The sequence below is a fragment of the Pteropus alecto genome, unplaced genomic scaffold (assembly GCF_000325575.1).
Source record: "Pteropus alecto unplaced genomic scaffold, ASM32557v1 scaffold23, whole genome shotgun sequence".
NCBI lineage: Eukaryota > Metazoa > Chordata > Mammalia > Chiroptera > Pteropodidae > Pteropus > Pteropus alecto.
Window position 1 is genome coordinate 6009472 of NW_006435837.1, and position 23904 is coordinate 6033375.

At 40.4% G+C, this 23904-nt stretch overlaps 1 protein-coding gene, 1 non-coding gene and 1 pseudogene across 5 annotated transcripts in view; 1 reads left to right on the forward strand and 2 right to left on the reverse strand.

Annotated features, from left to right (window-relative positions):
- CTPS2 (CTP synthase 2) overlaps window positions 1–23904 on the forward strand; it is an 89611-nt gene that overhangs the window by 806 nt on the left and 64901 nt on the right. For 3 of the 4 annotated variants that reach the window (XM_015589127.2, XM_015589126.2, XM_006911640.3), the window contains exons 2-8: window positions 4733–4937; window positions 9444–9614; window positions 11313–11413; window positions 16620–16736; window positions 16888–16971; window positions 17800–17880; window positions 21109–21260. In XM_015589127.2, the coding sequence (XP_015444613.1) occupies window positions 4772–4937; window positions 9444–9614; window positions 11313–11413; window positions 16620–16736; window positions 16888–16971; window positions 17800–17880; window positions 21109–21260 (872 nt within the window). In that variant the 5' untranslated portion in view covers window positions 4733–4771. The remainder of the gene's footprint in view (window positions 1–4732; window positions 4938–9443; window positions 9615–11312; window positions 11414–16619; window positions 16737–16887; window positions 16972–17799; window positions 17881–21108; window positions 21261–23904) is intronic. The other variant, XM_025046622.1, reaches the window with a different exon arrangement.
- LOC112479552 lies at window positions 4144–4262 on the reverse strand. The gene has a single exon (XR_003046224.1). It is a non-coding gene; the product is annotated as a 5S ribosomal RNA (ribosomal RNA).
- On the reverse strand, window positions 15866–15984 carry LOC112479580 (annotated as a pseudogene).

The following is a 23904-nucleotide window of genomic DNA, read 5'->3' on the forward strand; positions in this document are numbered from 1 at the left end:
CGCCCCGCGGTTCCCAGTGCGGTCGGAGCCCGCCTTGCTGCGGCCGCGGCCGGGGGTCGGTAGCGCCGCGTCTCCGGGGTGCGCTTGTCCCCTCCCCATTTCTCCCGGGCCTCGGGAGCCCCGAGAGCCCAGTGATGGCGTTGGCGGAAGTGAAGCCCCGCGCAGAGTGAAATGGCCCTTCTGCGCTCCTCACCCAGCGCGCTCGTTCAACAACGACCCTCCCGTTTCCCCCATAGTAGCTTGTTCGGGCTCAAAGTGCCGAAGTACGCTGCTGCCGCGGAATAGCTTTCTTTTTGCAATAATTTTTACAAATTCGGTGTGTAATTTCCGTACAATAAAATGGCCCCATTTTCTGTGTGCAAATCGGGGTCTGACAAATTATGCATCCGTGTAACCACGACCCCGACACAGACGTAAACCATTTCTATCACTCTAGAATGTTCCCTCGGCCCCCTTCCGGTCAATCCACAACCCCCCATCCATTTCTATGATAGCTTAATTTTGTCTGTTGTAGAACTTCTTAAAATGGGATCTTTCAGTAAGTACTCTCGTTTTTAACATTACGTTTTAAATGGCTGTCGTTGACAAGGTGTCTCTTGGTGCTTCTGATGTTTTCAGTTCTAGGCCTGCACTGTCCAAGGTGGCCACCACTCGCCACATGTGGCTCTTAAACACGAAATGTGGCAAGTCTGAATTGAAGTGTGCTGTGAGTAGACACATCTCATTTCGGGAGACTTAGTACCAAAAAAAACATGCAGAAACAATGAAACTATTATGGATACATTGGGTTAAATAAGATTATTAAAATTAACTTCATCTGTATCTTTTTTAGTATGGCTACCAGAGAATTTCAAGTTACACAGGTGGCTCATGCAATGTGTTCGCAGTCGCAGGACAGCAGACACTGTACCCCTACATATTTCTATTTTACATTTCGTTCTGCTCACTGTATATGAGTAAATGAAAACGTCAGTCTTCACGTGGGGAAAAAAAAACAGGTCCATTCAAGGAAGTAACTTGAAGACCCTATCTTTTCCTACAGTTTTAAAATCTTGTTTCAAACTTACTTGTTTATTTAAAAGGAATAAAAAGGACCAGGTGTCTCTTTGGTATTAAGTGACGCGTTAAAAGACTTTGTAAAATATCTAATGTGCTTTAAAAAGGTATCTTGTGTTTTTCAAAGTATATGAAGCTAGTAATTAGCCTACACCCTAATTACCTAACTATATTAAAATTCAGCATTTTGGTGTACTTTCGATCAGTCTTAATTAAAAAAAAAAGTTGAGATGATATATTCAATTTTATATCCTGCTCTGTTCATGTAACATAAGCACATCTTCTATGAAAAATTCTTTGGATTTTTGACAGCCACATAGTGTGACTTCACATGAATGCACTACAGTTTTCTATGGCATTTTTTGGTTTTGCTAACTTTTACAAATAGGAAGTCATTTTAGTAGTGCGATAGTGCCAGAAGGTATGTTTACGGCACCGCTTTTTTGCCCCTTAATTGCACAGAAAAGGTGAAGTTCAGGAGGGCGGGGGCCTTGACTTTTCACCTCCATTTCCCAAGGACCTGGGAACACGTCAAGCCTATAATAGACATTCAGTAAACATCTGCGAGTTGATTGAATCAGTGAGTAGGTGGTTCTGAAAATAACAGCTAACTTCATTTAGCACTTGGGCACTCTCTTGTAAATGCCCACACACCTCTATAAGGCAGGCATGATCTCTGTGTACTGCATAAGTAGAGAAAATCGAGGTTTAGAAAAGTTGAAGTTGTCCAGGGGCAGAGATATAAATGACAGCATGTGAATCCAGGCTGGCTGACTGCAGAGGAAGGATACTTATCAAAATAGAAGAAATCAACAGTGAGATGAGTTAGGGAGGGCTGTGAAGAAATTACCACTGTCATGACTACCTGGGCCATCAAGAGTGGAAAGAGATAAATATTCAGGTACATTTTGGATCGACAGGGGGAGCATTCTGGGTTTGGATTAAGAATTTTTTAAGCTAAATCTAGCTCACTGAGTGGATGGCCAGATGGCTAGGGAAGAGAAACAATGGCGTTGAAGGAGATCAGCTGTATTTGTAGAGACAGGCCCAGGGACTTAGGGAAACCATTTTGGATGGGACATGTGTATTGTATTGTGGATGGCACGGTTTATTTGCCCTGACCACAATCAGCTAGTTCAAATTGAACTCACAGCTCAGAATTGAGATAACTTTACACCTTTAAGTTAAGATAGTTTGCTTTGAATGATAAGCAGCGGAAACTACAAAATCAGGATGGGCATTCCTTTGAGGAGGACGGACAAATAAAGTAAATGGGAAATTGAAATCATTCCTACCTGATTGCATTTATACTTTATTTCCAAGTATTTTTTAAAAATGTGAATTACAGTAAAAAGAGGGATTTATTATTAGCTTTTGTTAGTTACTTTTTTTTTTCAGTTGTAATTTTCTGTTAGTGGTCTTAGATGCCCGTTTGCCATCCATGATGACGCAAATAATGCTGTTAAGGCTTACTTTCACGTGCATGGTCAAATGGCAAACACGGAAGGGCCCTGAGCAGGCTCAAGGGAAAAATAGTAGTACTCAAAATAAAGAAAATCAAGTAGGTATTGGCTTCCTGTCTGCCTCTCAAATAAAAGGGCTTGAATCACACAGCTACAAAAGTCAAATAAAATTTCCTTACGACATATTTTCTTTTTTTCCCTGCCTGGATATTCTTGCTTGGTAAAACTGATAGGTAATGAAATAAATTCAGTGTCTGGCATGCCTATTTAAGGAGGATACATTCATTATTATTAATAGTGATGTTAACAGCTAACTTTTATTAAGTTCTTACTGTCTTAATAAAGGGGTTGATTTTGACCCCTTCCATACCAGGCATCAGCAAACATTTTATATAAAAGGCCAGGTAGTGAATATTTCAGGCTTTGCAGGCCAGAGGTCTACTACACAGCTCTGCCATTGTAGCGAGAAAGCAACCACAGACAATATGTAAGTCAACGGATATGAAGTTTGAGTTTCATACAATTTTAATGTGTCACGAATTATTACTCGAGCTTTTCTAGATTACTTAAAATGTAAAAAACATACTTAGCTTGAGGACCATACGAAAACAGACAGTGGGCCCTAGTTTGTTCACGTCTGATCTGTACCTAAACTCAATCCTTAGAACCACCTAGGAATTTTTTTTTTTTTATGTTGGCATCTACAGATGGCTGACACCTGTGCTATGCTTAGCCGTGCCTTGAGAGGCCAAGCCGTGAACTGAGGCCAGCTGACACTAGAGCTGGACTTGGGGCTGCTCAGTAAGAGGTACGGGGCACGCTGAGGCCAGATGCTGCTTGTTTGGGTTTTGTGCACCTTTGAGAGATTTTAGGAAAGTCTATAACATGAGCCAAGACAGGCCATTTGTCTGGAAAAAGCCACTGTGGGCGGCTTGGGTGGGCCAGCACGTTGGGAGGGGTAGAGTCTCATGGAATCACCTGGGCAGGGCCACCTGTGTTATTCAGCTTGATGGAGACTCAGATATGGTGGCCGCCTGCATCTGCAAACTGGGCAGAGGAGGGTTCAACAAAGGAACAGTGGCCTCTGCCAGCCCTTCTGTCTGGGAGAAAGCCGCCCCTCCAGTTCTCACCCTGAAGCCAGACAACTCAGTTCTTCCCCGTGTGTCTCATGCCTTTGGGGCTGCTGCCCCAGCGCTGGAGCTCAGAGCCAGTGAGTCCGTCAGTGAGTAAGGCCGGCGCGGGCCCTTTAAGAGGAATGCCTGTGACTCCTGCAGCCATCCTCTCAGCCATAATCTTTGCTGGTTTTCACAACCAGAGGTTGTGGAGACTTCGCTCCCTGGCACTAGAAACCCTCGCTCTTCAAAGGGACCTCTGCAGACGAGATAGCCCTCCTGATTCTGAAGCATCACATGTGAGTGAGGGTCCAGCCCAGTCTGCGTCTCCGCCTCTTCTACCAATCTTGAAGTGGCCCCTTCTGTGTGTCCCTAGTTGTAAGACTTCTGTTCAGCTAGACGTCAGGTGATTCTCAATGATGGTTGATCTGTAATTGTAATTTTGACGTGGTTATGAAAGGAAGTGAGCACGGCATTTACCTACTTCGCTCTCTCTCTCTTTTTTTTCTTAATGCCTACAGCACCTGGTCTTCGTAGGTGGTCTCCCATCCAAGTACTAACCAGGCCCAACCCTGCTTAGCTTCTGAGATCAGACGAGATCGGGCACGTTCAGGGTGGCATGGTCGTAGACCCTACTTCGCTCTCTTAAAGCCTCCTCCCCTGAATAATATTCTAAGGGACTGATATTTTTATTCCATTTCACAGATGAACAAACAGGCACAGATTGGATTAGTAACTTGCCCAGGTATAGCTTGTACAGATCTGTCTGACAACAGCACCTGATCTCTTATAAATTTTACCATTCTCTGAATCCCAGAGAAATTTATCATGATGAAATTCGTCGCATGATACAGTTGGGGTAAATGGAAAATCAGGGCAACAAAGCCAGCAACTGCTTGCAGAAAGTAGCCACAGCTTCCTACATATTGACAAAAATTAAAAACCAGAAGATAAGACTTTGTTTCAAAGGTTTCAAATATTTAGTTTAGATAGAAAAATGCTGTGTAGTTCTGATTTGAGGTTCTGATTTAACATACTCTCTGCTTTACTGGTTTGAGAACATTTTTCTCTTCTCTGACCCTCAGTTTTATTACCTTTCAGATTTTATCTGGGTGCTGGCACCCAGCCATTACTCTACCAATGAAGTACATCCTGGTCACTGGTGGGGTCATCTCAGGCATTGGGAAAGGGATCATTGCGAGCAGCATTGGTATGATTCTAAAATCATGTGGACTCCGAGTTACTGCCATCAAAATAGACCCCTATATCAACATCGACGCGGGCACTTTTTCACCTTATGAGCATGGTATGAAAGAGAACCGCTTCCTCCCTTATAAAGCACTGGATTAAGTTGCAGTTCTTTTATGTGTTTTGGGTAATTTCTTTAGGATAGAGTTCCAGAAGGAATGCTGCTGAATCATACGTTATGAATATGTGAATGTTCTCATGGTCATTGATACATTGCTGATGACATTCCAAGTCAGTCCACTGTTTTGGGAAACTGTGTGAAGACACCATTTCCGTTGTACCTTTTGCAGTGTGGATTATGTTCTGTTTTATTATCATAAAGGTGATGTGTTTCTCTTAACATTTCATTGTTAAGAGAAAAAGACAATATAGAAATATTGGCAGTTATGTTGCCTATAGAATGACATGAAGAAAATAAAATTGATTTCCCACTTTTTGGAGCAACTATTATTAATGTGGACATTTTGATGTATATAGTAATTAACTTTAAAAAGGCATTAACCCTTACATATTTTCTTTTACACAGAAGCAGGACAGTACATAAATCATGTCTGTCTCTTCACGAAATGAGCATACTGTGTTAACCAGCCCCCAGATCAAAAACCAGAAACCCCCCTTTGCCCAAAACCACCAGGGTAACTGCTATTCTGTCTTCTGACACCATAGATTAGTTTTGCTTGTTTTTGAACTTTAAATGAATTGAATCTTATAGTCACATTATTTTAAATCTAATTTCAAAAAGAATATACCGTAAACATTTTTATGTATTCTATATTCTTAAAGGCTGCACAGAGTCTGAATAATAGGAAATAATTTCGAATGTTTCGATGTAAACAACACTGGGATGGAAATCTTTAAAATTCATTCTTTAAACACTTAAGTGCAGAATCTCTGATTTGACAAGTAGTTATGTTTTTTAGGCTTTTGATACATAATGCATATTGCCAAAGGTTTTTTAGGTTCAGGATCCCTTATTTATAACTGTAAAATCCAAAAAGTTTTGAAAATTTAAATTTTTTCATAGGTTTGTGGCTATTTATAGTGTTTTTCAAAAGTTTTGAAAATTGAAAAATATAAAACTGGCGCTATTTCTATTCTTTATTCCACTTAGAATGTGTTTGATTATTTATTCCACTTGAGGTATATATGCTTTCGGGGTGTTTTCTAATATATGGAAAGTATTCTATATTACCTCTCTATAATCAAAAAAAATTGCAAATTCCAACTTTCATCTTGTCTCTAAGAATTTTCTCATAAGGCTTGTGGATCTGCACCAATTTACATCCTTGTCAACAGTGCACAAGAAGGTTCGATTCTTTATACCCTTGCAGAATGTTATTGTTTTTAAATTACACTAACCCGAGAGTAAGAGGGTATCTTACAGAAGAGGGTATCTCATCATTTTAACTCAAATTTCTTTAATTTTCATCATTTCTGTGTAAAGACTTATTCATGCCTATGGTAGATTGTATTTTTTTTTTTCGAAACTATCATCCAACATCTTTCGGTGGAGTAAATTTCCCTGCTCCATTGACTTTGGTCATATAGGGTGGTTTGTTTGGAACTTTCCTGGTTTTGAAACTCAAAGTCTCTCATTCTGGGAGCCCTGTTAGTCCTGGGCAAACCGGAGAGGTTGGTTGCCATATTTGGAAGTGTGATTTGTTCTGCCTATGGGATATTAGTAAATATGACATATGCCTTGTCGAAGCAGGCATTTTCAATGCAACAGCATGATTTGGCTCATGAGAACCGCCTGCCTTATACAGAGATTCCTCCTTCAGCCTGGATCCTGGGATGAGAATGCCCAGAGCAGACCCACAACTGACCCACAACTCCCATGTAACATGACGGAGAAATCAGTACATGTTTTGTAAGTCGCTGAGATTTTAGGCCTCTTTGGTATGCAGCAAAATTGACAAATGGCATGTGTTTTGCCAATTTTCCTTTGGGTTTTTTAAATGATTTTCAAGAATACTGGATGTAAAGTATATTAACCTATATTTATCACATGTATATATCTTTACTCTGTTTGAAATTTGTCTAACTATGATCTCTGTTAGTTCCTGATACATTTCCATTTACCATTTATGGGATTAAATGTATCGACTATTTCCTTTATGGTTTCTGCCTTTGACGTCACCTTTAGGCTTCTCCACCCCAGGAATAGTTAAATATTCATCCATATTTTCTTCTGGCACTTTTATAGTTTCATTTGCTTTTACTTTAACATTATTAACACATCTGGTGTGAGGTAAGGATGTAAGACAATTTTTTTTTCTAAATTTTTTTCCTAATTACCCCGTTATTCCTCGTGGCATTTATCTAAGATTTCATCCTTTCTCCACTGACTTGAAATACCACCTTTTATTATATACTAAATTTCTGTCTATACTTAGGTCCGTCTTTGTACTGTTTCGTTCCAGATCTCTTTGTTTCTTCCTGTCTACCTTTCTAACAACTACAGCTTTTTATTATCAGATAGGTCAGGATTTTCCTCATTGTTCCTTTTCTTTCTTTTTTAATTTCAAAATGTTCACTGTCTTCAAGATTAATTAGGAATTATTTTGTCAAACTTCACAAGAAATCAAATTGGAGTTTTTTGGCAGAAATTGCTTTAAATTTATGAATTAATTTGGGAAGACTTAAACCGTGAAAGTATTTACTGACCCATTCAGGAACTTTATAAGTGGCTTTCATTTTATTTATACCTTCTTTTATGTCTCTAAAGTCAGGTTTTTAAGTGTTCTTCTTGTAAGTCCTACACATTTCTGAGTATTTTATCAACTTTGACTTGTGATATCTTTTTTTAAGACACGTGTTAAATTCCTTTATGTAATAGAGACCTTTTTGGCTATTTTGGTTTTGTGTATCTGTTGATGTTATCTTATTCCATATTTATATATTTTGAAATATATACATATATGTATTTCAGTATTCCTTTACTCACTGTTATTCATTATAAGGGCTTTTATTTTTACCTCTTTTTTATTTTGGTAATCAAACCTGTTTTTCTTCCAAATTAACTTTATTTAAAATATCAGAGTGCCCTCTAACCATTTTTCTCCAGGCTCTTGACCGACTCCTGCCTTACCCATCAATCCACCAATTTCTGCCACTGTCTTCCTCAGACTCTTTGTTCAGTATCCCCAACTGTGAATATGGTATATGCTTGGTCAAAACTGGAGATGGGTCAAAACCCATGCAAAGCCTCTGGATGTTGATGGTTTATTTATTTGTTTGTTTGTTTGTTATAATGACATTGGTTAACAAAATCCAGTAAGTTTCAGGTATACAATTTAACAGTAAGGCATATATATATTGCATGTGTGTCGACCGCCCGTAGTTAGATTTCTTTCTGTTACCACATCAAATTAACTTTAGTGTTATTGTCAAGTTTAAAAAAACTGTTGGAATTTTAATTATAATTACACTAAATCTAAAAAGCTGTTTTTGAAGACTTGTCATCTTTAGTTTTTCTCTTCTGGGAATATAATACATACATACTTTTAAATTTTAGGAATTTATAACTTGAAGACCTTTGCCATATATTTGGAGTATTGTCATATTGGATTTGGCTTGAATTACCTAAAGGTTTTTCAGAGATCTTATTTGTTGGAAGTTAAGATGATCAAAGTAAAAAGGCTTTTCCATAGATTGGAACTTCCTGACGAACATGAGAAAGTGGAATGTGAACTGGAAATGGAATTTGAGAAATATGGAAATACTGCATATTCATTAATTTGCTCTTTTGTCCTTAAAGTTAGAGATCTTCCTGACTGCACTTAGGTACCTTATAAAGGAGACATAAATGAGGATATAAAGGGTTTCTGATTAGGTTTATAAGCTAGCCAACCTTCTTTTTTGCTGCGAACATCTCACAATAGGAGTAAACGACAGAATTTCCTTAACCGGGGAGAGGTTCAGTTCTTACAAGGCGGCTTTAGAACATTGGACTCCCAATCGATGCCTCCAAGTGACATTGGAGACCCAGAGACATGCCCGATAATCAGTGCAGGTGCTCCATGTGTGATTAGGTCTACATCTACATCTTTTTCCATGGAGCTTTTGTGCAGGTGCCTTATTGCACACGCTGGCTTTTTCGCCTCGCTTTCATCTAGTTGCCCCGTGGGCTCCCTGAGGCCCTGCTTTTCATCTATTGTCTGTTTAATTGTGGCTTTACCCAAGGTGAGAATCAGTTAAAACTTATGGCAATTCAAGAGTCCAGGGTACCGATGCTTTGAAGTAAATTGCTATTAATATTAAAAATTGCCGTTTTAAAGTCCCTTTTTTTATGTGGTATATGATGAGTTTGGAAAAGCTAAATCTTGAAGACAGAATTTCAGTAAGCATTTGAAAAAATACCATGATAGGATACCAGAATTTTTCTGACACATTTTCAAGGATATAATTGAATCGTTAAGTTTTCACATCAAAATAATGAAATGGTGATAGACTATGGCTTATAAATAAGTGTCTTAGAAGCTTTTTAATAAAATGTGTCCCTCTTTGAAAAATAATATACTGGAAGCAAATTTAAAATTTTTACATTGCCTTTGTATTCCAGGTGAAGTGTTTGTCTTAAATGATGGTGGAGAAGTTGATTTAGACCTTGGAAATTATGAAAGGTTCTTGGATATTAATCTTTATAAAGATAACAACATCACCACTGGGAAGATATATCAGCATGTGATTAATAAAGAGAGGCGTGGTGACTACCTGGGGAAAACAGTACAAGGTATTATATTCCACAAATGTTAGGGAGCCCTGTGTGCTAAGCACCCACACCCTGCTCAAAATACACATGACAATGACAAGGTCCCTGGACTCTACAAGTTCTAATCCTTTTTAAATCCCTGTGTTCTTTTCATTTTCCTCAAAGGTGTCAAGTTCATCTTCCATGGTTCTGATGGTATTCATCAGTCTTTTTCTTTTTTACTAATGCCGTCGTTTCCCTTAGTCCATATATCTGTCTGTCTTTGTCTCTTTCTCTCTAGCTTTTATTTATAAAGTTCATCTTTTTTCATCTTTATTCATCTTTTTTACCTGATCGGAGTGCAGTTTTTTGTTTGTTTTTGTCTTGACTTTTATTTAATATGTTCTTTTTCTCCTTTTTTCTTGTATCTTTGCATGGATAATGATTACTCTCCTTTGAAGAAGGACAGTGTTGGGGAAGGACTGGGGAATTGAACTGGAGTGGCAGGTAGCATGGTTGGACCCTTTTTTCACCAACGCTTTCTCTGGATAGTATGGTCTCTTTTGTCTTAGAAAAGATGCCCGTCCCCCCACAACTCCGAAATCTTGTATTCTTACGTTCCTACATGGTAGGGTAAAGGTGATAATTCCTCATCCCCTTTAAATCACTGGAACCATCTGAGAAGTAGATGTAGGAGTAGGACAGATGGAGGTCAAAAGATCGGCTATGTTATTGCTGAAACGGGACGGTGTGGCATCGATCTCTAGTACAGTTGCACTTTCTAATAGTTTTCCCCCCAAGTGTGGGTCTTGGGACAACCTGCGGGAGTGAGTTGCTGCCACACAGGGTATGTCCCAACAATGGAGGAGATGGAAAGGCCCCAGACCTGGGCCCTGACCCCATAATCCCTGTGCTGCCCACGTGGAAGCAGAATCGGCAGACCTTAACCTGCCAGAAAGGAGTGGGCTAGGCATGCACAGAGCGGTCGTTCCAAATACACCAATCAGAGATGACTTCCTCCTGCCTCGAGAGCCTAGCAGGTGTGAGGTGGTGCAGGTGACAGATACATCTTTGCCTCAGCTTCCTGAAGGCTAACATTCCTACTTCTTGCTGTTATATTAGGTTTGCTGAATTGAGTCCCCATGTACACATGTGGATGTCACTATTTTGTCTCTTCAGTTGAGATCTCCAGCTGCAGGCCTACTCACCACCCAAGGGCCACCTGGGCCTCACACGTTTGCAGAGATGTCACCTTTTGGCCTTTTCAGCTGATATTAGCACTTGCAGGTCCCTGATCAGCACGCAGACCTTGTCTGTACCCCCTTGAGTGGACCCTTCCCCATGGCTTTTGGGCTGCCCAGAGTCTGGAGGGCGCGGCCACTCTGCGTCCTTCTTTCCTGTGGAATCTAGCTAGCATCCAGCACTCTAGGCAGCCCTCCTAGCACAGGTTTTCGTTGACGTTATAGGAGTTTTCTATTTGCATCAAAGATGGTATTTCTGCTTTCTGTCTCTTGTTCTCTGGGGTCAGTTGATTTCAAGAGTAAAGGCATAACATTTAAATGACTAAACCTATACCGCTTCTGTAGTATTAATTTCAGTGAAGGAGGATAATAGCATTAGGACTGTAGCTTGATTAATTTGCCAGGTGGCTGTCAGGTTATTTGGGAGATCTAAAGACACTGATATATTCTTTCTCATGACCATGAAATAAGCTTTCGTGCCAATTAATTCTTTCTACAGTTGTTCCTCACATTACGGATGCTGTCCAGGAGTGGGTTATGAATCAAGCCACAGTGCCTGTGGATGGTCATAAGGAAGAGCCCCAGATATGCGTTATCGAGGTAAGCATGGAACTTGTCTTTGTAAACTTATATTCCTCTAGGCTTTTAAGCATCTGATCTTTTTATTCACCAAATATATGGAGATGATTTCCTGTGTGCCAGACACTGAGCTAGGATATAGAATTCCACCAGGGAATGACATAGATGGTCCCTGCCTTTGTGGTCACAAGTCAGTGGGCAAGATTGGCGTTAAGTGGGGTGAGTGCTCCTGGGGCAGGGTAGCAGCAGCCCACATGCAGAGACATCAGTTGCTCCTAAAGTCAATGTTAAGGCCTCCTCGCCAGGCCTGGTGTGGGCACAGTCTCTGGCCTCAAGGAGCTTGCAGAGCCCCCTGTCCTGTCACAACAGAATGCATTCCAGTGAGTGCTGTTTGAGAAGCATCTGCAAAGTGCATCAGAAGAAGAGAGAGGGAGTCGGGGAAGGCTGATGGTAGAGGTGATTTGGAGGTGAGGATTAGCTGTTTAAAAAAACAACAGTATTTGAACTTGCCACTTTTTCACTGTTTTCCTTCTTGTCAATGGGAAGAATGAGAATGACATCTGTATGCTCCTTATCTAAATGTCAGTTGACTTAGTAGCTAGGCAGGAGAGCAGAATAATGAACAGTTTGGTTCCTAGAGTCAGACTGCCCAAGTTCAAATTTCTGCCGTGACCCCTGAGTGACCCCCGAGTGGTTTATAAGTCAGCAGGCAGAGTCTGGAGCCATACTGCTTGTGTTCATAGCCCAGCTGGGTCACTTACCAACTGGGCGACCTTGGACAAGTTTACATAACTTCTCTGTGCCTCAATTTACTCATCTGCTAAGTGGGAATAATGGTAATACTTAACTCATTGTTTTGAGGATTAAGTGATCAATATACTTAGTGCTTAGAATAGTGTCAGATCTATAGTATGTGCTCAAAAATTATTAGCCATTATTAAGGTACATGTGTGACTTTTGGCGAGTTCTCAAAGCTTCAATATACTTATCTATACAATATGATAATAATGTAATATTATAATAATAACAAGATAATAATAGGGTTGTGAGGATTAAATGTGATAATATAAAAGCACTTGGCAATATCTGGCATTTAGAAAGTGCTCAATAAACACATTAGCTGTTACTATGGTCATTATTAGTGTTAGCAGATAGATATGATGCTATCTACAAGATCTGTTTTGTTGCTAGTAGAGCTGATAAACAACATGACGTGCTGTTCTATTATATATTAACTATTTTGCATTACTATAATCGTATGGCCGATAATATAAATATATAAGTGTGCTATGCAAAAATTTCTCTCCCATGGTATTTCTTCTTTCACAATTTATGAGGAAAGAGGGAATCTTTCCTTTACAATTTTTTCAAATTGGAGTTTAACAGACACAGAAAAGTACACATGTAGATGTATAGCTTGATGAAGTTTTACAAATCGATCACACCTGCATAATTAGGCTTGCTTCCTTTAAAAAATATTTAACGTCTAATACAGTGAATAGTTTGCAAATAAATTGGGCAATGATAAAAGCAAACAGCATAAGAAAAGAGAAAGGCAGGTGATAGCTCCAGAAAGAGTACCGTCTGATATGAGAACGAAGATGTTACTGGGGCATACCTTGACTCTACAGTGAAGGAGGCTTAAACAGTCTCTCCGTTTATTGATTTTCAGTTTTTAGAATCAATCTCAGGATGCGTCAGGGAAGGCTTAAAAGCAGGGGTGTAAAGGTCGTCAGCTTTGAAAGGGGGATTCGTGAGGTAGAGGGGGTGGATGAGTGCTGGGTGGGGGGGAAGGAGGGAGATAAGAACCTCATTTTATACTGCGAGGTGTCTACAGATACTATTAATACAGTCATATGCTGCCTAACGACGGGGATACATCCTGAGAAATGGTCGTTAGGTGATTTTGTCGTGCGAATGTCACAGAGTACACTTACACAAACCTAGATGGTCTAGTCGACGACGCACCTAGGCTATGTGGTCTAGCCTGTTGCTCCTAGGCCACAAACCTGCACAGTGTGTTACTGTACAAAACACAAGATTAGATCAAGCACAAGAGAAAATGATGTAATCAAGAGGTATGATAAACACAAAATGTATGAGGCTGCTGCTGGCATAACATATACTGTTTTACAGCAAACATTTTTTTACAAGTAGAAAGAGTAGACTCTAAAATAACAATGAAAAGTCTAGTGTAGTAAGTACACAAACCAGTGGCATAGTCATTTATTATCATTATCAATTATTATGTAATGTACATAATTGTATCTGGACGACATTATAAATTAATATCTCTACACTCTACAAAGTGATTTCCTCCAAAGTCTAGTTTCTCTTCATCACCATACGGTTGACCCCTTTCACCCCTTTTGCCCACCGTCACCTTCCCGTCCCCTCTGGTAACCACCCATCTATTCTCTGTATCTGTAAGTTTGGTCTTTTTTGTACGTTTGTTTTGTTTTTTTAGATTCCACATATGAATGAGGTATTTGTCTTTTTCCTTCTCACCTGTTTCACTTAGCATAATACCCTCAAGGTCCATCCATGTTGTCACATCTTCTATATCCATCCATTCATTGACAGACACTTTCTTTTAGTTTTTGTAGTTAAAAGAATAGCCTTTTTAAAAGACTATTAACTTAATCACAGGAAAAATTCCAAATGGTCCTATGTATGAATGTTTTTGCTTTTTATTCTCTCATTCTGCTCTTTTTTAAAAGAAAATCTACATTTCTAATAATAATCACAAAAAGAGGGAATGAGAAATGATCTTTTTAATGTAATTGAGCTGCCCCCGAACTTCATTAAAATATGTCCAATTTGACTGTGCGATGAGCTGTCTTACCACTTCTTTTTCATCTTTTCAGCTTTCCTAGCCATTATTTTTGAGAATCATTCTTGAACAAAGCTTTTATATGTCATTCCGGGGCTGGCACACCTGACTCTCACTGTCATCATTTTACAAAGAAGTTTGCTATGGAGTCAGACTCTAATTGTTAAAGATTCCACCTGCACAATGAAATCAAGAATTCTCAATGACATCTCAAATTAAACTGAAATTTCCATCTCAACAAATAACAAGCAAACATTTTAGGCCTGTACCTGCACACTGTTCTTTATTTTTTTCATGTCTCTGTTCTTTATATATTTTTTTCTGCTCTCGAATTGACTTGTTTGGCTTAACAAAGATTGATTTAGCACTTTAATATGTACTAGCTCCATGATAGCTGCAAATATGATGAGATGATGACTCCTGCTTTCCAGGACCCATCATCTCAATTTTTAACTTCACGGAAACAGAAATTGTGCCACCCTTTGGTTTAGATTATTATAGTAATCCTGGCAAAAGATAATGTGGGTTTGCGTGTCTAGGATGGAAACAGTGCAGAGTTTTGCAAGAGGTTTTGGAGGTATGAACCACTAAACTGGGTTGGGTGAGGAAAAGGGGGCATCGAGGATGATTTCTAGACGTCTAGCTTGAACCTGGTAGTGGCAGGAGATGCTATTTGCTGAGATGAATTAGCACCCAGAGAAACAGGCTCAGAGTTGGGGGACCAGGAGTTCAGTTTGGGACATGGTAAGTTTGAATAATTGATTCATCCAAGATGTTGAGGACAAGCTGGCTACAAAGCCCAGTGGTGCTGGGAAGAGAGGTCAGGGCTTGAAGTCGATTCTGGAGCCAGTCAGGTAGCTGAAGCCAGAGAAGATGGTCAGTTCTGGGGCGGGGTCCACTGTGATCTCATCTTTCTCAACATCCAGATCATTCCACTTAGTGCTTAAGTTTTACTCCTAATTATTGTTCTTTAACTCTGCCTTAGTTTCCTTGCTAAATTCTGAGCTCCTTAGGAACACCTTGTCTTAAATTCTTCCCTGCACCTCATTTATAGTGTTGAGCATGTAGTAGATGCTCCAATGCTAGACAATTAATTTTAAAATCCATTTGATGGTCTTTAAGTATTTAAATGTGGTGAGGATGAATGGGTTAAGGTGATTTTTATCCTGGTCTAAAGTAAAATGCTTAAGCAACTCTTAAAAGCACATTGTAAATTAACATTCATCAAAGGATTATATTGTCAGGAATATTCTCAGGGCTTTTGGTGCTGCTTGTTTCAGAAAGCCGTCATGTTTTAATAGCAGTGATTTAATTCTGTTAGTACCACCATTGCAAAGAGACTGTTCAGATGCATGCATATTTGTGTGTGTGTGTGTGTGTGTGTGTGAGAGAGAGAGTGTGAGTGTGTGTGTGTGTTCGTTCATGGAGAGAAATGCTCGCTGTTTCACACCTGGCAGAGCCAGGTGGCTCTCACCTTTCTCATATCGTCACTTGATTTGAATTCTACCTTCCAACTGGACCACCGGTAGAACCTAACTGATCTCGCTCTTTTGTGGCCTATATTCTGGATCTTTTTTCTGCCTATGATTTCCTTTCTTTTTTCTTGAAGCCCTCCATTTTATTTTCTTATTATTTTTTAACGCCTACAGCACCTGATCTTCCTAGGTGGTCTCCCATCCAAGTACTAACCAGGCCCGACCCTGCTTAGCTTCCGAGATCAGCCGAGATTGGGTACGTTCAGGGTGGCATGGCCGGAGACTCCATTTTATTTTTTAACCTTTTCAGTCTTAATGAGATGAAGGGTCGACAGTCTTATAATGATCTCCCATTTGGCGGGGCGGGGATTTCCTAGTCTGTAAAATCCATGGTGAATCGATGCCAACATGACTCATTTACTTCATTTAGTCCCTATGTCCACACAACAGGCAGAGTGGTCTTATAAACACAGGAAGCGGATCATCCTTAAAGCTGTCCTTGCCCTCTTCCTTCTCCCTTCTTGAGGCTCCGCTCTTTCATGGTTACATGGCTATGTTACGTTTCATGTCCTCTTATTTTGCTTTCTAGTCTCTATTTTCTTTTCCCTTTGCTTCATCTCCCTCTTAAATTCTGACCTTAGGATGAGCCCTCTTAACACTTCTTTAATGTACAGTGCTTTTCTTTTTCATTTCTAACAGCTTTAATTTATATATCTAATTATATAATTTATAAGATTTAATTTATATATCTAAATCTTACCTGTTTTAAGTATAAAATTCAATGATCTTTAGTATATTTACAAACTTCTTGTGTAACCATCAGACTTTGGATCTTCTGCTTAGTTTATCAAGAATTTTTCTATTCGTCTGTGTAACATGGAAGTTCATTTGTGTCTTTTTTTTTTTTTTCCATTCTCAGCTGGGTGGCACCATTGGAGACATTGAAGGAATGCCATTTGTGGAAGCATTCAGACAATTCCAGTTTAAAGCAAAAAAAGAGAATTTCTGTAACATCCACGTTAGCCTTGTCCCACAGGTGAGCTTTCCAGATAAGGATGTAGACGTCAACTTCTATAAGTCTTCCTATGATATTCCGTTTATTTCAATCCACATTTTAATTAGGGAGCCATTCACTATCCAGGAGAGCTAATTGTCCATCACACTGACGGTGACCCATTTCTTTTCAGCCCAGCGCAACCGGAGAACAAAAAACCAAACCCACACAAAACAGTGTCCGCGCGCTGAGGGGCTTAGGCCTATCTCCTGATCTGGTGAGTTAAGGAGAGTAGGTACATTTCTTGGAATAGAACTTCCTTTTCTTAATCTATAACATCATCTAAGTTTTTTCCTGGTTCTCGGATGGTTCCTATGACATTGAGCTTTTTGTATCTGGGAGCCAGGGAAGGCTTATTCCCTCATCCTTGTGTCCCCTCGTTTGATTGGCTACATTGACAGCTGGGCAAGTGCAATGTCCTGTCATTTTGTATGGTCCCTGAGTCCTCGAGAGTGAGGTGGCACCTTGGAGATTTTTCTGTGACTCTGCCAGGATGTGCTATCAGTGCCCTTATTTATAGCAGATAATCCAGTTATTGCCAGAGGTGTAGATCAGGGGTCAGCAAATAAGGGCCTACAGGCCTGTCGCCTGTAAATAAAGTTTAATCGGAACATGGTACCACCCAGTGTTTACATCTGTCCGTAGCTACCTTTGTACTGCAACAGTACAGTTGGGTAGTCAGGACAGTGACTGCACAACCTGCAAAGCCTAAAATATTTCCCATCTGGCCCTTTAGAGAAAAAGTTTGCCAACCCCCGGTCTAGCTCTGTTCCTGGATTTTTAAAGAAGTGAGCTTTGATTTTACTTACGAGACACACCTTCATATTTTGAGTTCTTATCATGAGATTTGTGCTGAGTTTGATTATATTTGCTTATATGTGCTCCGACCAGTTTCTAAAAGTCCAGTGGAAATGCCCAGAATGAACATGTACATGGTCAAGTCTGTTGTAGCAAAAAGAAATGTATGTAGTGTCCTCCCGAAAACGAATGGTGACGTGGATAGCCGATTCCTGCTTGCTGACCCATGCATAACTGACTTTGACAGATCGTCTGCCGAAGTTCAACACCCATCGAAATGGCTGTGAAGGAAAAGATTTCTATGTTCTGTCACGTGAACCCTGAACAGGTCAGTGCTGCTCTTTAGATTTTGTTGCCTCGCAGGCACTTCTGCTGATGCCAGTGTTTTACACCTCTTAAATTATCATATTACTTTTCACAGCGTTTATGAAAACTCATATCCAAGCACGGCTTCCTGGCCTTTAAGTGAACAATCTCGAGACTCCTGATTCTTTAGATAGAGTGCATGTTTCTTCGCATAATCACTCCTTAAGTTATAGGTACAAAACCAAGTGGGCTTTTTAAATCCCAGTCAAACAATGTGAAGCCTGCTTATTGTCTCTTTATCTTGTCTTTCCAGGACAGTGACTGCTTTCACTGCAATTTCTCCCTTGTACCTGCTACAGCTTGACTCACCCCAAAGCACACATTACGTTGACACTCATGCTATCACTACTGATTACATCTGTGACCTCAGTTCAATTCATTGCCACAGAAACCCTATCGTGATTAGGGCTCAGGTCCTCTGTCCTGCCAGACTTTCCACCTGGGTATCTGAAAGTTAGCTTTTCCTTTATCTCTGTCTCCTGTTTGCAGTAAGGCTCAAGCACAAGGGACTGGAGTTGGCTGTAATTTAGAAAGTGATACAACCAGTGCTCAGGAAAAAGGTGAGGTATAGCAGACGGCTTTTATTTCCTTCAGAGAAGCTCTGAGTTCTCAGAAGCCTAAAAACCAACTAATCAGATTTCTCTATCTCAGCGGCATTCTGATGAAGAGCCTGCTGCCCAATGCTTCACAGTCAGTGCATGAGTCTGAACTACTTTGAAAAGTGTCATGGCAGGTGTAAAGGACTCGCCTGTGTTTGTATGTCATCAAGCCATTTTGATTTTGTTCCGTCGCGTTTTTTTTTAATACCCTTTCTTTGTGCGTGTACTAACGAATATTACCTGGCTTCCAAAATAGAAGAATATAGCTTTTAGATTTGGGTTGCTGAGAGCTTTGTTGACATGAGAGCATCTCAACCTGTAGAGAATTTTTATGAGTTTATATGAGCCAAACTGACAAATGCCAGGAAGCAAGATTTCAAATGCTCAGAAGAATGACAGTTTCGCAGTTCCATTTATACATTAAGGAGAGAAAGTAAGAAAGATTACATGAGGGTGGAAGGAAGCAAGGTAGGGATTGGATTACGGGATGGTTAACAAGATTATGTGCTTCCTTGTGGGTGGTTCTGTCTCAGACCTCAGACCGGTCGAAAAAGAGGATTGCTCTGACATTTCAAAGGTGCGTTAACCTTAGATGCATAGAGCAATGGACAGAGCTTGCTTAAAGCAAAGATAAACCTTTTACTAGAGAAGTTTAGAGGCCTGAAGTGACTGTTCAGTTAGGAATTTGTGATCAGATCACCCTGTGAGGTTACTTTCTGTCACTGAGTTTGTCAGATTTACAGAGCCCCTTTTTTGTTCACAGCTCTGAGAACAGAAGATTTAGTCCAAACTTTCGACTATATTGAGTCTGTTTTCTATATAACTATAGATTCTGAAGAATGCCGTCTCATCATTCCACAGTCCAGTTTATTAACCATTTTTTAGCGCATTGTTTTTTCTGATATAATGCTCCTATTTCATAGTTCCTGATGAATTTGTGTTTAAAGCTCTTCTCATCTGGGTCGCGCGGGAGAGGAGATGGAGAATTAGAGGCCTCTTTATGGATGTGACCCATGTGACCCACTATGACATTTGAAAAAATATCTGTCTGGTCTGGAGGATGAGTAAATAGATCCATACTCTTTGCCTTACACTTGTGGGAATTGTGGTTCAGAGATTTAATTCTTGTGACAGAGCCTCATATCAGTGACATCTTGATACTTTCAATCGTGTTGATGAATGGCCAAGTGAGGCACGCTAGTCTTAAGTATCAGGTTGGCGACGTCCAGACGGCTTCGGAAGCCCCTGGTTGCATAGCTATGGTTTTGGGAAGACTGCACACATTATTGACAGAACATTTTTTGGCATTTATGTAGGATGTGGCAGATCCTTAAATGCCTGCCAGTACTTTCTGGGATGTACTTGAGAGGGTGGTGAAAGCTCATTAGGGTAAGTGTGAAAAACAAACACACCTCCTGGCAGAGGAGCCATCTCCTCTAACAGGTGTAATTAATTTGACTGTGGGCTTGTAAATTTACCCCAAAGAAGGGAGCAGACAAAAGGAACTACAGCAGTAGCAGCAGCAGCAGCAGCCACGGCAACAAATGAATGAACGAACAAACTGCCTACCCACGTTTAGGAGATGAGGTGTGTGTATTCAATGCTACTGCTTTAACCTAGACTTAGAACACGGTACCTTGGGCTGCGTGTCTTGATATTGACATGGAAAGCATTCACATTCCAACGTCATTTCTCTGACACCAGCTGGGGGTCCTGCAGTTCAACCCTGACGCTAACGACCCAGAGCTCAGTCCTTTACCAGATGCCGTCACTTCAGACACTGGCCCCAAGTTTCCAGTATCCCCAAGTCACCCACACTTCTGCCTGGCTACTACAAATTTGGGGCTTTCCGACGACTCCTTCACATTTGAGGATTCTCTAAAACTACTCACAGAACTCAGGAAAGTGTCATATTTACTATTACCGTTTTATTATAAAGGGTGCAAATGAACAGCCAGACGAAGAGATACAGAGTACAAAGTCTAGGAGGGTCGTGCGTGCAAGAGCTTTCATCTCCGTGGAGTCACGGCGCACCTGTGCATACCAACCAGGGTGCTCCCCTGAGTCTTGTATTCGGAGTTTTACTGGGGTTTCATTACGCAGGCGGAAGTCATTGGTCACGTGATTGAACTCAATCTCTAGCCCCCATCCCCTCCCAGAGGTCTGGTGGCTGAAAGTTCTAGCCCTCTAACGATTTGGTTGGTTTTTCCGGTGACTAACTCCCCTCCCGAAGCCATCTAGGGGGCCACCCTGAGTTGCTTCATTAGCATGACAAAAGATACCCCTGTCACTAAGGAAATTCCAAAGGTTTTAGAAGCTCTGTGTCAGGAACTGGAAACAAAGACCATATACTACATATATTGTTCTACCACAGCACCCTTGGTTCCAGAGGTAGAAAGTTCAAAGCATTTTGTAATTAGAGAAAACTAACTTTGTGTTCATTCTGCCTCTAGTTTAGATGGCTGGGCTCTTGCTTTTCTTCAGTATAAATGAATTGCCAGGCTCTTGAGTTCCGGCTAATTCTGGAGCTCATTCTTGTGGCACATTTGAGTCATTCCACTTAAATAGTGTGTTTTATCATCATTAACCAGGTCATATGTATCCATGATGTTTCTTCCACATACCGAGTGCCTGTGCTCTTGGAGGAACAAAGCATCGTTAAGTATTTTAAAGAGAGACTGGATTTGCCCATTGGTGATTCTGCAAGTAATCTGCTTTTCAAGTGGAGAAATATGGCTGACAGGTACGTGAAAGGAATTACTAATGTGATCTTTAATGATTCTTGGGTTTGGGGGAGGGACTGAGATGTACCTTAAAAGATACCTATGTTGCATTTGGCTTTCTGTACCTGTGTGTTTTGGTCTGGATGTGTCTAAAGCTCTATCACATTGCGAGAATGTTTTTGCTGTATTCTTTGAAGATTTCTGGGACCTTTTTGATTTATTTCTTAGTTTATTTCCTAGTTTTTGAACATTTTAAACAATTTTAAATGTCATGGGTTTTTTTGTTCGTTTCTTTTTGTTTCATTTGTTTTTAAGATTTGGTTAACATTTCCTAAAGAAAATCATTTTGAATGGGAAGTTTTGGCTACATTATTATTGTTCCATCCTGCATTTATTAACTATCAGCATTGTTATTAAAACCCCTGATAGATTTTAACTTTAAGACAACCATATTAATTTCAGCAAGGTTTGTCTCATTTGAAATCATGTTGAAATGAAATCTCCATCACTTGTTTTCTTTTATTAAATGTAAATGAGGTTAAAAGGGGGGGGCATTGGGATTAAAAAAATTAAAACAATTTTTTTAAATGTAGATGAGGTGTGACTCCTCCGTAAAGTCCTGGCTGCCTGGCTTCTTGTTCAGCTTATGAAGAGGTGGGAGGTTACAAATGTAGGCTCTAGTGTTACTAAAAGAGTAGATCTTAAAAATTCTCATTACACAAAAAAAATTCTTGTAACTATATATGGAGATGGATGTTAATTACACTTATTGTGTTGATCATTGCACGATATCCACGTGTATCAAATCATTATGCTGTACATTATATGTAAATTAAAAAAAAATGTGGGCTATGGCATCCAGCTCTGTGGATTCAGACCCCAGCTTCTCCTCTCACTAACTGCGTGAGTTTGGGCAGATTACTTTACCTTTCTGAGCTTGTTCTCACATCCATCTGTAACGGGGATACCAGGACCCACATTGTGGCAATTATAAAAGAAAACATGTAAGGCTTTAACATTGAATCAGACACTAAGTATTGATTATTGATATTGGTAACTAAAATGATTTGATGGTGACAAAATAGCTGACCTTGGTAGATGCCTAGTAGATTGAAGTTCTCTTACCTTTACACTTAAAATTTTTTAAAGTATTTTGGCATTTCTGGGGCAAGTAGAATCAGGAATAAAGTGCAATTTCTGAACTTAGGTACTCTAATGAATGATGATAAATTAAGCCCCTGCCCTACAGATGCTTAAGGAATCAGTCACTTTGTAGGAGTTTTCTGAGTAGCTTGGGGCTGATTCTCTTTTAGCACTAGAAATTTTAATATTTTAACTCTTTTTATTGGAAATAGCTCTAAATCATACTCTATGCGTCTGTGCTTTTTAAAGCCAGTGTTTGGTCTTCGTATCAGTTTCCCGTGGCTACTATAACGAAGTACAGCAAACTGGGTGGCTTAAAACAGCAGAAATTTATTCTCACAATTATGGAGGTCAGAAGTTCAAGATCAAGGTGTCAGCAGGGTTGGTTTCTTCTTGAGGCCCAGAGGGAGAATCTCTTCCTTGAGTCTCTCCTGGCTTCAGGAGGCTGCCAGCTGTCCTTGGTGTTCTTGGCTTGTGGCCACATCCCTCCAATCTCTGCCTTTGTTGTCACAGGGACTTCTTCTTGGTAACTTTTCCTCTTATTTTCTTTTATAAGATGCTTGTCTTTGGATTTAGGGCCCATCCTAATCCAGGATGATCTCATCTCAAGATATTTCAATTCACTGTACCTGCAAAGACCCTTTTTACAAATATGGCTACAGTTGCAAGTTCTAAGAGACTGGTTTAACTCACTGCATTCTTTAAGCAAAGGGAATATTGAGCATCGGTCCCTCTGAGTCATGTTGACGGTGATGTTGGTTCGTTGGTAATGGCAGCTTGGAGTGTCCATTCTTTAGCCGCTGTCCCCTCAGTATACCCTGTAGAGAGATACGAGGAGGCAAACAGAGATCGAAGGGCAGCTTTGATCATGGAGGTCCAGTGCTGCTCAGGGGCCAGGGGTCCCTCATTGAACCTGATGGAAGAGCTTGCCTGGGACCCGAGGCCAAAGTAGATACAACCCTGCCTCTCTGGGGACTTGCCTGTAGGGGGATGGGTCTGCGAAGTAGACTCTACGTCTGCTTCCCACCAGCAGCTCACAGTAGTGTTGGCACCTCTCACAGTCAGGTGATGGTTGAAAGACCGCAAGGTAGAGGCTCAGCTGGTCTGGGCAGAGCCCTGTGAGCCTAGCCTGCAGGTCCAAGAGGGAAAGTGGTCACCGGGGAGGTGGGGTGAGGATACTTTCCTGGACAGTGGCCCTCCTTCCTGGTCGGCAGTAGTCTCTCAAAACCTGGGCTTGATACCAACTTGATTTGTTACCTGCATCCTTTATGTAGAGCTGAGGTGAAGCATGGGCGGCTACATAATCTCTAGATAAGAACTATGAACTAGAGCAAAGAAAGGCATGTTTCCCTTTACCTCCTTTCTGAAGTCTCCTTCCTTTTGTGGTCTTATGCTATCCAACCAATCAGCTTTTATACCATCAAAATAACTCTGGACTCTGGATTTCAGTGATTCATATTGCCAAATCGCAGCTGATCCAAATGCACAGCCTGTAAACTATACAAAATATATTGCGGGGGG